The sequence below is a fragment of the Zootoca vivipara genome, chromosome 2, assembly GCF_965207765.1.
Source record: "Zootoca vivipara chromosome 2, rZooViv2.hap1.1, whole genome shotgun sequence".
NCBI lineage: Eukaryota > Metazoa > Chordata > Lepidosauria > Squamata > Lacertidae > Zootoca > Zootoca vivipara.
In genome coordinates, this window is record NC_142584.1 from 117,105,281 (window position 1) to 117,118,252 (window position 12,972).

The following is a 12,972-nucleotide window of genomic DNA, read 5'->3' on the forward strand; positions in this document are numbered from 1 at the left end:
CTGAGTTCGTCCTCCCCCCCTCCCCCCCAGCCCCCCCTGCCACCAGGAGGCCAGGTGCGGAAGAGTGGCATGGTTTGGGTTTCCCCCAGCTGTACCTTAAACACACACATATATAACAAACAAATAAATTTTTCCAATTCTTATATCTTAACATTGTACTTATGGGTTCCTCGAATCTCTTCTTCCTGGTCTTCTTAATTTCTTGACATAATTATGGCGGATTTTCTATTCATGACTAAAATCTTTTCCTTTAAATATTCACATTATCCTCCTCCTTTTTCGTGCCCCCTCCCCACGGGTCCCCTCCTGCCACGAGGGGAACACATGAGGTGCGGCCTTCCAAAGGAGATCCATTTTTGTGTCTGGGTTTCCCTCCCCCCTCCTCCCCCCTCAGAGCACCCCCTGCCACCAGGTGCTTCCGAGTAAAGAGAGGAAGAAAGGTGGCTCTCTGCCCAGACACCTATCAAAACATAAGCATTTAAAACAAATCTAAAATTCCTTTCCCCAGCCATTCTTCTCTCCCTCGAGAAAACTCCATTTTTGTATCTACTCCTTTCTCTAATCTAGGTCATAACATTTTACTTTTACTCACCCCCCTTCCCTCCCCCGGTACCATTCCCCCAATCTGATCAGCATTTCCTTTAACAAGCCAAGATTTCAGAAACCGTTGTTCATTCAGCCTAAATATCTCTTAGCTAAAATTTTTCATCCCACCCCACATCTTTCCCATTTCCCAATCCAGGCCTCTGTCCCCCCCTCTTTCTGCCTTTCCTTTCCCTCTGTTACACATCCCCAAATTTCCGTCCCTCCAGGGGTCTTCTTTTCTTGAATCTTTGTTTCATTTTGTTGCTCCTTGATCTCGTCTTCTTTCTTTCCAAGTCCTTGTTGTACTTTCTCCAGAACCTATTTTTTGTAATCCAACTCAGTTTTGGCAGTATCAATTTCTTGCTCTTTAATCTCAAGCTGGCTTTCAGCATTGTCCTCTAAGTCCTGATCTTGAACCAAAGTCTCTGTACATGTTGAACTGGAGTGTTGCAATGTCCTGTGAATATCCTTCAAAATTCCCAAGTAGTTCAACACTGCCTCCTGGAAGTTTGGTGAATACATTGTTTTCATTCCTTCTTTTAATCACAAGCAGGCAGGAGATTAGAGGACAGAGCACGCTGGAAATTTCCATTCACCACACGCTCTTCTCCATCTTGGCTGCTCCTTCCATTGTCTTTAACTTTTCCACAATAAATCATATCATAAGTCCAAATACTTTGCCTTTAGCATATTCATGTAGCCAATTTAACTTTCAAAAACTCTTTGTAGATTTTTCTTATCTTTTGACAGCTTTGACAGCTTTGACACCTGTCAAAGCTCTTTCCCCCCTTTGCACTCTTGCTGTTCCTCAAGAGGTGCCGGCTCCGGGGCTTGGGAAGGGGTAAAAAGTCAGTCTTTCTCTTGGGTTGCAAAAGCAAATAAATTTCCTTTCGGCTTTGGAATATTTAATGCGCCTCTTAATTAACCATTTGGAAGAGATCGACTTCCGTTTTTTTAGAATCTCTCCCTATTTTTCAAATTAATATTTTTAGAGTCCAAATCTTTTATTTTCTTGGAAGAACCCGCCACTTGCAGGCTAAGGACTCGGAGCTTCGCTTCAAGGAGGTAAGATGATTCCCAAAATGGCTCCCACGACTCCACTCCGCTGGCTCTCGATCGCTCTACTGAGCTCTCGGGCAGCGGAGGAATCGCGTCTGGAGCAACAGCTGGGCAGCTATGCAACCGGGTTTTTGCGGGGAGTCCGCTCGCTCTGCGGACTTCCCCCCCCCCTCCGCGATACCAGGGACTTTGGAGCGCGAAGTCCCTGCGTCCTATTCCGCCAGCGCGATGGACCGGAAGCCCCGAGCCTGAGAGACTTCAGAGAAGTGTGACTAGCCCCAGGTCACCCAGCAGCAGCATGTGGAGGAGCGGAGACATGAACCCGATTCACCAGATTACGAGTCTACCACTCTTAACCACTACAGCACACTGGCTCTCGTGTGGTCAAACTGCCCCTGAATTGCCTATAAATGCAGTCCAACATGGTCACATGTTATTCTTACTTTTACTCTCTCTCTCATGTTCCTTCACTCTCTCAATCTGACTTGATTAACTTAAAGTATATTGTACATTTTAAGTTTTTTACTGTTATATTTTACTGCCACTGAATTATTAAGAGATAGCCCTTCCAGGGGTCCGCTATTGAACTGTCAAGCTTATTATTGGCTCAGTCAACTTTTACAAATTGATCTGCTGCATCCTGAGTCCTCCCTGGAATCATGTCCCTTCTTGGAGATGCTACTCTACTAACAACTGCACAGGCACCCCCCCGGAGTCTTTCGGGGCATGAATCCGGACAGGGTATAAATGCAATAAATAAATAAATGCAATCACCTTGCTGAAGTTCCCAGGCCACACAATGGCTTCCGGATTAATGGTGAATTTTACGTCGGAGGATGTCTGTTCCTCGATTTTCCCAACCTTAATTCTGCTGTGAGATTCATTGGGAAACACGACCCAGTTCCAGATATCAAAGTTGGCAGTCAGCTCCCCATTCTTATCAAAATACATCCCTCCTATGGATGAATTAGAAAACTGGATTTCTTCTAAGAAAGTGTGAAGCTAGAACGGCAGAAAAAACACCAGCATTTAGAAAACATGGTATCAGGGTTGCATGTGAGAGCTGCAGGCTTATATGCAAACTCCATTGCAGATGATAGGAAACTATATAATTGCAAAACAATTGAAGGATGTTTCCTGGGCATCTGATATATCAAATCTGTTCATGAGCTTGAATATTTTGTGGGATGTAGTCTTGTTTTCCTTTGACAATTGAGGAAAGTTCCAGACCTCTTACTAATTTGAAGCGAATTTGTGTCAGCTATATTTGATGACTTTTGGGCCAGTATAACAGGTCCTTTATCAGATTTTTAATCCTCTTGGGGATAAGACCCAAATATATATTGAGGACACGGCCAGGAAAGTGCTTTGAAACTCTAGAAAGCTTGCATGTGTTTTAATTTGCTTTAATATATCCTATTGTGATTTCAACTTTCTATAGGTTTCAAATATAGGGTTCAAATTAGTGTTTTAAATTTCTTTCTACTAATTTTATTATTGTAACTGTTCTGTAAACTGTTTTTCCATCATTCAAGCGATATATACATTTTATGAAAATATATATTAATGTGAGTGAATGCTCCTTAACTATTTATAATATCCTATGTCCCCATACTTTTTTTTATTAATTATAGTACAGCTATAAAGATAGATGAAAGATACCAAAAAATTCTCAAGATGTCCAAATAAAGACAATTGCAATGAGATAAACTACAAAAATATAAACTCCAAATAAGATTCCAGAGATGGACAAGGTATATGTAAAAAAGGGGAGAGGACAGACCTGCCATGGCTTCAACCTTTGACGTTCCAATCTCTCTCCTCTACCCGCCATTAACCTCCATTTTGATCTGGATGAATATGCAGCATTTAAAGCCTGAGCAACAAGTTGGATCCCGTAGTAAGTGCTGTAGCGATCGTGAGACCAGATTGCCTCAATATTCTCCTGGGACAAAGTTCCCAGTTGTTCTGTGCATCTTGTCCAACCCTCCATAGACACCACATTGTTTGAACACGAACAAGAGAATGCTCTCTGACAAAACGGTTCAGATGCGTATGAAAGTCGAGTATAGAATCGACATTCTGTCTGTCTTGGTGTATTCCTTACAAAGGACAAAGAACCTTGGCCAGGCGTGTTGTAAGGAAAACCACAGAACAAAATCTCGTCAATGTTCAGAACATCCGTTGTGATCCAGACTATTCCCTGAGATCTCATCACTTCCTGAAAGCTTTGTAAGAATGTGATTATATAACTTCCATGTTCAGAGTCTCCATAGTAAATGAAAACCTTGACTTGTCTCAGGAGAGATGGTTTACAACGCAAGGTTGACATCATCTGGATGGAAAAAGGAATTATTTCCAAGAAAGCAACACAAATCTCACTGTGGAGCAGCAGAGGTTTGGTGGCACTCAGGAACCTTTCTCCATTGCCATTGTCTGGAACAAAGAGACCAACCCACGTCCATCCAAAATGCAGCAGCAACTTGACAATCCCCCTGTACTGGGCTTTTTCTTTTGGGACCATCCAGTAGATAAAAGGAAACTGTTTTTTTTCCTTGAGATCATATGCAGTAGAGCCCAAACTGATCTGTTAAGAAAAGGATTGGTGTCTTGTTTTCAGGAATACAATAGAAAGGCCCTGTCACATGACAAGGCCAATGATCATGTGACATCTAATCCAGTATCCTGTTCTCACAGTGGCTAACCAGTTGCTTCTGGGAAGCATTTCATGCCTCCGATGGAGAATCTAGAGCTCACAGAGATGGAAGTGGCTCCAATGAATATTGAGGCAGAATAGGGCATCTGGGGCTTTCAGGGGTCATGGCATTCCAACCCCTTCCTAGAATCACAATGGGCAACTTCACAGAAGGAGAGGAAGAGGCAGAAGCTAAGCAGTGACATGGTCTGCAGGAGTGCATGAAACTTAATCTCCATGCTCATTTAGCTTCTAGAGACAACCACTGGTCTTCTTAAGAAAGAAGAAAGAAGAACTCTTGGAGAGCAGGGATTGGGAAAATTTGGCCCTCGGGATGTTGCTGAACTACAACTCCCATCAATCCCCACAAGGATGGTGAATGGCCAGGAATGGATGGCTTGGTAGTTAAGAAACCTCTGGAGGGGTGAATGGGTTTCTCAATACTGGTGGAGATATAGAAAAGAGGAAGGAAACATAGCTGGTCTCCAATCCCCTCCAAAGACCTACCTGGGGCATTTTGTAGATGCCCAACATGCTTGAAATCTGGCTGCCAATTTCAGAAGTAGTTGCTTCAAAAACAGCTATAACATTACTCTGTCTTCCACAGCTGTAGCTTGGAATGCTGTCTAGCATGGCATCAGCCGCTGTTCTGACATCAAAAGCAGCCTCATAGATGTTGTAGCCCAGGGTGACATTGGGTAAAAGCTTAGGATTCTGGTTGATCTCTTGAATGGCAAATAAGGGAGACAGGAAGGGAGAAGGGTCCTCTAATGTTGGACTGCAAATAAATGAATAAACAAACCATTGTTTCAACCGTCCACTTGAAGGAGTATGAACTTGTCCAGGTGCTCCAACAAGGAAATAAATAGTTTTTAGGAGAACTTGCAGCTTGGGTGAATTTGATTTGAATGATAACTTACAGTTTCTGGAGCTCAGAGACTTGACAGGAACTATTGACAAGATGAGAGGGGGGGGGGAGAGAGAGAAATAGCAGATATTTTGTCCAGAGAGGACAGGAAACAAAATCTCTCAGGTTTCATAGGCAGAGTTATCATAGACATAGTGGCTTCAAACAACTGCTGGTTAGGTTGCTAGACAAGCAGTGGCCTTGTGTGGTTTTACGTATCCCATGCACAGAAGGAGGAAATGCTTTTGCTGTTTTCCAACAGTAAAGGTAAAGGACCCCTGACAGTTATTTCCAGTTGTGAACGACTCTGGGGTTGCGACGCTCATCTCACTTTACTGGCCAAGAGAGCCGACGTTTGTCCGCAGACAGTTTTTCCAGGACATGTGGCCACCATGACTAAGCCGCTTCTAGCAAAACCAGAGCAGCGCACAGAAACGCTGTTTACCTTCTGTAGCAACATTAAATCATGGCTAAGAAGACGGTCAAGATTAAAGAGTTCATAATGAGTAGCACCTGTTCCCAAACTCAACGGGACTTTTGAAGTTGTTCCAACAATTTCCCCAGCCCACTTAACTGGCCTTTCTTGAAGGCACTTCTTCTCCCCACAAACCAAGTAATTCATACATCAAACCGGGGTTTCTAGTTTACACCCCAAAACCAAATGTACTGTAGTCTGATTCACTCCAATCATCATTAAAGTTTGGCAAATGTTTTGCAGAGAAAACCCTGCATTTAGCAGCACCCCACAAATGGAGCAATTGACAGTCAAAATCTTGTCCAATTTATTCCCAACCCAGGCCAAGAATACAATTCAACAGGACCTGAGCAAGTTGCAGAAGTTTGACAACACACCCAAGAAGCAGGAAAAGAGATGATCAGCTGTTCCCTAGATGCGGCCTTTGTATTAATTAAACTGAAGCCCCCCAAAATAAAGTGTTTAGAATCAACCTCCGAGTTTGCAGGATACCAAGAGGCCAAGAGGCACTTAGATGCTGCCTCTCAATAACCAAACCTTATTTCAAAGTCAATAGATGGGCAAAGGAGGGAGAAGGGTTTACCAGGGATGGCCAGAAAACAGGTGCTATCTCTGGCACACAGCAGTGATTGTGAATGCAGGGTGGGTAACATACAGTCACTTACAACATGACAGGGTTTCTGGGGGGCTGGAAAAAGTCAGGTGTGTTCATTACAACACCACCTTGATATATGACCCCACTAATGAGGTGGTCTCCTGGCCTGTAATAATTCAATGGATCATGATTCTTTTTCCGATTTAATGGACATTTTGCTTTCAGCATCCCACTGACTCCATGGGGCATTAGCAGCAGAAATAGCAGCAGAAGTAATATCATTCTGGCTATGCCTGCAAGAGTCATACACTCTTGTGACAGCAGGGACATTAGTAGCACACCTGGTCTCCTAAAATAGCTTCAAGCAAAGGTAGACAAAGGAAAACTCCCACAGAAAGCAGCTCTACCTACCCCAAATCTCTCAGGCCAGGCTTCAGATAGTTATATCCCAGTTCTTTTTTTCAGGCTTGTGACAATAAATTACCTCACCCTGCCTGTGATTATGATATTCATATTATTTTTGGACTCAAAGGCCATCACTGGTGAAATCCCTGGACTAGATAAATAAATCACCATGATTTTGATAATTATAATGTTCAGAAGGTCCACCTCCCTGGCATCTGTGTGTGACTCAATGGGCAGGGGCAGAGTGAGGGCAAAGCATGTTTGTGAGAACTCACAGATGGGGCTCTCAATCTGGGCCCTGCTAAACTTGAGGAAACTTCAACTTCAGTAATATCCCAGAAACTACAGAAAAGTTATGATGGACCAAGACTTGTAAGTCAGGACATGATCCAAGTTTTTAAACTCCAGTAAGAAAAACTGGTCTCTTTCCCTTATGGGATATTCCAGAACCTCTATAGAGTCCAGAGGCCAACCAGAGTCTATTGATCTTTATTAAAGGAAATAAACTGTTGCAACAGGGTCCGCACTCACCACACGCAGGAGGGAGGGAGAACCCTGAACACCACCCTCCAAACATCATACATACATCACTGAAGGAAGCAGAAATTTGAGAGTTTTGCTTCTCTCCTGTCTGCCTAGATATCTGTTATTGCCTTTCTCGATTGCATTTTCTGGGTAGCCTGGCCATTCCTTTGAGATGGCAAATACTGAATCTCTTATGCATATTGATAGTGTGCTCAACTTCACAGATACTTGCCAGACTGTATTTGAAAGGGGAGGTATAAGCCCCTACTGTCAAAGGACAATTGGACAGCTTCTCCCATTTCCTTCCTCCCTTCTGAGATATATTTGAGGTCAATTTGGGAGAGTCAAAATGGCTTCAGGGTTGTTCTCAGGGGCAGAGCAAGCGGGGGCAGGGGGGGTGTTAAGCCCCGGGTGACAGCCTGAGGGAGGGATGTCATGGCGACAGCCTTGTGTAGTGTGCGGCGGCTCCACGGTGTTCCGCTCGCACTTGGCGGCCCTTACAGGGTGCCGCTTTCCCGTGGCATCCCTTAATGGGCTGCTGAGCGCAAGAGGTGCTCCGTGGATCCGCTGCACACCAGTGGCACCCGATTGGACTGCCGACAAAGGTCCGTATAGTTAAAGCTATGGTTTTCCCAGTAGTGATGTATGGAAGTGAGAGTTGGACCATGAAGAAGGCTGATCACCAAAGAATTGATGCTTTTGAAATATGCTGCTGGAGGAGACTCTTGAGAGTCCCATGGACTGCAAGAAGATCAAACCTATCCATTCTTAAGGAAATCAGCCCTGAGTGCTCACTGGAAGGACAGATCGTGAAGCTGAGGCTCCAATACTTTGGCCACCTCATGAGAAGAGAAGACTCCCTGGAAAAGACCCTGATGTTGGGAAAGATGGAGGGCACGAGGAGAAGGGGACGACAGAGGACGAAATGGCTGGACAGTGTTCTCGAAGCTACCAACATGAGTTTGACCAAACTGCGGGAGGCAGTGGAAGACAGGAGTGCCTGGCGTGCTCTGGTCCACAAGGTCACGAAGAGTCACAATGATACACTGATGTCACAATGATACATCTGCATTCATCCATGGCAACACCACTGGCCAATAAACTCCTGCAACTAGGTCACCAGCAGCCTGGCTCTCTAGCAAGCTTGATGTTTTAGTTCATAGCCTGAGCATGAAGAAGAATATAGAGATCATCAGGTGGTTTGGGCTGGATGTTCGTCAGTTTGAGGTTGATACCCAGCTCTACCTCTCTTTAAATTCGGAACCAGTTAAGGTGGTGAATGTCCTGTGTGAGTATCTGGAGGTGGCTGGAGGATGGATGGTGGCTAACGGATGGAAGTTGAATCCTGACAAGACAGAAGTATTGTTTTACGGGAGCGAGCATGGGGGACCCCCTGGTCTTGAATGGGGCAACTGTGCCCCTGAAGGACCAGGTGCGCCTGAAGGACCAGGTGTGCAGGTGAGTCATATTGGACTCACAGCTGTCCGTGGCGGCACAGGTTAACTCTGTCTACCAGCTCCATATGGTATGCCAGCTGAGACCCTACCTGCCCACAAACTGTCTCACCAGAGTGGAGCATGCTCTGATTATCTCCGCCAGGTCCATATAACAGTGATTCTAAAGGAACTTCACTGGCTCCCAGTACATTTCTGAGCACAATTCAAAGTGTTGGTGCTGACCTTTAAAGCCCTAAATGACATTGGCCCAGTATACCTAAAGAAGCATCTTCACCCCCATCGTCCAGCCCGGACACTGAGGTCCTCCTACAAGGGCCTTCTTGCAGTCCCCTCACTGCAAGATGTGAAGTTACAGGGAACCAGGCAGAGGGCCTTCTCGGTACTGGCACCCTCCCTGTGGAACGCCCTCGTTTCAGATGTCAAGGAGATAAAGTACTATATAACTTTTAGAAGACATCTGAAGGTAGCCCTGTATCGGGTGGTTTTTATGTTTGATGTTTTACTATGTTTTTATAAATTCTGTAAACCGCCCAACAACAACAATTTTAATATTTACAGTGGTCCCTCGACTTACAAACTACTCGACATCCAAAAGTTTTGACATCCGAACGGAAACAATTGGCAGTTTTAGATGCGGTTTCCTCGACTTACGAATTTTTCCGAATATTTCCCCCCCCATGCATTCCAATGGGAAAAACTGCTTTTTCAACTTTTTGACCTACGAACGGAATGGATTCGGAACAGATTAAGTTCGTAAGTCGAGGGACCACTGTATAACCCTGCCCATCTGGTTGGGTTTCCCCAGCAACTCAGGGTATGTTTAGCCTGGAGAAGAGAAGGTTAAGGGGTGATATGATAACCATGTTCAAATTATTAGCAGAGTTGTAGAAGCGTAGCAAAAACCCCTTGCTTAGCACGCTTGTCAGGCATCTATTTGCCTGCATCCAAGTCCAAGCTGCGTAGCAGATAACTGTCCAGTGCGCTCCCGTTGCGCAGTTTCTGCTTCTATCACGAAAGTCAAACCTCGTTTCCTAAACGTCTCGGAATTCTTTCTTCTGAAGTTTAGATAACAGTTCAAACTGCAGCTTGTAGCAGCGGAAACTTTCCAGCTTTCAGTGCTCGTGAAATAAATCACTTTCACTCCCTTGTTCATTAAAACAAGTAAGATTTATTGACATTTTAAGATAGCTTCACCCAGGAGTATTTAACTCCATGATGCTGCAGCTCCGACGAACAGCATAGCAACAGACAGAACAGAAACAGACGATGTCATATATACAGATACACAATAGCAACAGGTACTACTTCCTGTTTCCTGTCTATACGACACGTCACAAGCCCCTTGTGATACAGGACGACTGCTGAGCTATTTTCCTCAGCTCACACCCCCTCTCGTCCTGCATCGCAGGGGTAGCATAAAGAACTTCCTTACGCAAGACACAAACCTTTGCAGAATCCCTCACGTCTCTGGAAACTCAAAGATTTGGTGAACCCAACTGCCAGGTTCCCCTGGCTCGGACAACTCCAACTCCTCAGTTTTGCCAATCCTGCGTGGACGCCTTGATAAACGTTCCGAAAACGAATGTCAGCGCGTTTGGCACTGGTTATAACGCAACCAGTCTCAGTAAGCATCAAACAGAGCCGGTTGTCCTCCCAAACCGTGATGGGTTGGCAACACTCCCCGTTGACCTTCTGGACCAAACATTGGCAAACTTGAATCGCTCCACAGACTCCTGACAGAGCGTCATACTCAGTCTCCGCAGAGAAAAGAGTAATAAAGCTTTGACGCTTGGAATAGCATTCCATCAGAGCATCATCATACTTCACACCTATCTCAGTTGCTGACTCCCTGTCCTGCAACTTGGCCCAGTTGCTGCCAGACCAGCACGTGTCCTGTGCTGTACTCATAACTGGCTGCCTAAAACACAACTCCTTAGTATCTCCCAGATACCTAAGAACTTTCTTTATGCCATTCCGGTCATGCACACTGGGCTGTGCATCCTCTTGGCTAAGCCTCTTCACAGCAAACATATCAACTGGTTTACTCCACTGAGAAAAACTCAACAAACTCCTTAGAATTGATTGGAACATCCCGGGGCTCTGGAACTCAGAGTGTTCCCCGGACTGACTATCCTCAACAAAACAAATCTCTAAGGGTGTTCTGATACTAGCACTATCAGCCTTCTTGAACTTTGCAACCAACTGTTCAATCTTACCTTCCTGCCTCAACAAGAAACTGTGATCCGCAGATCTGTCAATCCTGACACTTAGGTAAACCTTCACTGGACCTAATTCTTTGAGCTTAAAATACCTGTCAAGCTCCTGTGCAAACCATTGCACCTGTGCCTCTGTATTTGCAATGCATCTGATGCCATCTACAAAACAGAACACAAGAATTTGCTCCTGGCTAGAACCTGCCAGATAAAGACAACTATCAGCAAATTTCTCTTGGAAACTTATGCTTTCCAAAACTTCATCCAAACTTACGGTTGACTGCTTCAAACCATAAATGGGTATATGTAACTTCAAGACATCATCAGGCTCATCGATCTCAAACCCTTGTGGAGATAGCGTGTACAGCATATCCTCCAACGGTGAATTCAGACAAGCATCACTGATGTTAAAAACAAAACTTTCCTGAGCAGCTGTAGATAACAAAGATCTTAGCGCTTCAGGTGCTGCGGGTGCAAAACTTTCAGAATGCAACTCCTCCAGCTTTGAGACATCTCTGGCTACAAACCTAGCCCTATACTGAGAATCTCCAGTTGCTGTGGTTTTAAGCTTAAACACCACGCGACTATATACAGCGCTCTGGCCCTCGGGCCGTGCCACTGTGAAAAACACCTTCCGTGCTTCCATGGAGTCTAACCCCATCTGCATTGCCTCATACCACTTCCTGGTCACCTCCTCAGGCAATTGATGAACTTCCTCGAAGCTTTCTGGCTCACACTGATCCATACAAGTCCACAGACTAGTGGCTGTATATCTGTCAGTAGATATCCTTTTCGTGGCCCTCTCTGACCTGCTCAACCTAGCATTCGCATCCTCATCTGACCACGTCACGATGAAACCTGCTTGAGTACCAATGACCTCAGGAAATGCATAGCGTGAACTACTGCGCGTGCTGTTAGCTCCTGAATCTTGGCGCGGGAACAACCTGTCCCTATTGACCTGTCTACCAGTGCCTGGCACTGGAGGTGTGAGAGTGTTCCTAGGCTCTTGCTTTGGAACTCCTCCCTGCTGTGCATTAATCTGGGCAGCGCTGAGCATCCAGCTCGCGTTTCCAGCGATAACTGTCGCAACAGTCCCTGGATCCGGTCCCTCAACTGAACCACTGTCCCTAACTCTACCTTGCACAACTGTACCTGTGGATGGAGTACTGGCTGGTTCACAACCAGACACAGCCTGTCCATCATCACTAGAACCTGCCAAACCTGTAAGCACATCAGGACTGTAGTGGATAGGTATCCACACCTGTGCCTCACAGAACTCAATGCTATTGCTGAGTATCACCCGTGACTTAACACATCCTGGGCACACGAACATCCAACACGTGGAACAAAGTTCGTATCCCACAAAAACTACCTTTCGGGACTTGGGACCGTCTTCAGATTGCATCACAAAGACTCCCAATTCAAACAACCTCAAGGAAACCTCGGGTTCCTCGCTACACAGCGACAAATAGGATTCACACCCTACCGTTGAATTGCATGGCCAGAACTTCCTCAGAAAACTGGCGACAAAGACTATAGCTGACAACGTCTCTCCAAGAATCGTATCATCCTGTCCAGCTACTGCACAGCCTTGTAGCCCCCTGGGAGCTGACAATCTGTGCTTGCTTCCTTCCTGTGGAAAGAAACCGTACAGTGTGCCCTCAGCACAAACTGATCCATGATCGGCCTGAAAACAAAACACCTTACAGACAAACTTTGGCTTCACAGCTTGAACCCACTCACTAACCAAGCCTAACTCCTCCCCTGTACTCTTGAGAGGTATGGTGAAGCTCATTCTGGTGTGGCCATCTGACAGAAAAATTTGGGTTCCGCCCATACGGAGCGCTTCCCTTGGTCTACAGGAATCCATTTGAGTCAGCATAGGTGCCTGACTAGAAACATTTGCAGACCTGGAACCTTCACATGAAGTAGCCTTGGCTTGTTGACAAACAACACCAAGAACCTTAGAGCATGTCAACACGTTACACATCTCTGGTTGTGTATCTGTACCTGGTACCTTCTGCACTTCACTTACGTGCGCACAACCTTGTTGCCA

At 45.3% G+C, this 12,972-nt stretch overlaps 1 protein-coding gene across 1 annotated transcript; it reads right to left on the reverse strand.

The window, feature by feature from the left end:
• Positions 1 to 2,322: 2,322 nt before the first annotated feature.
• Positions 2,323 to 4,168, reverse strand: LOC148687164 (vomeronasal type-2 receptor 26-like). Its single transcript, XM_088662530.1, has 2 exons — positions 3,428 to 4,168; positions 2,323 to 2,646 (listed from the first exon to the last, which is right to left on the reverse strand). The coding sequence occupies exons 1-2, from the start codon at positions 4,166 to 4,168 to the stop codon at positions 2,323 to 2,325; spliced, it is 1,065 nt and encodes a 354-aa protein (XP_088518656.1).
• Between the last annotated feature and the right edge of the window lie 8,804 nt (positions 4,169 to 12,972).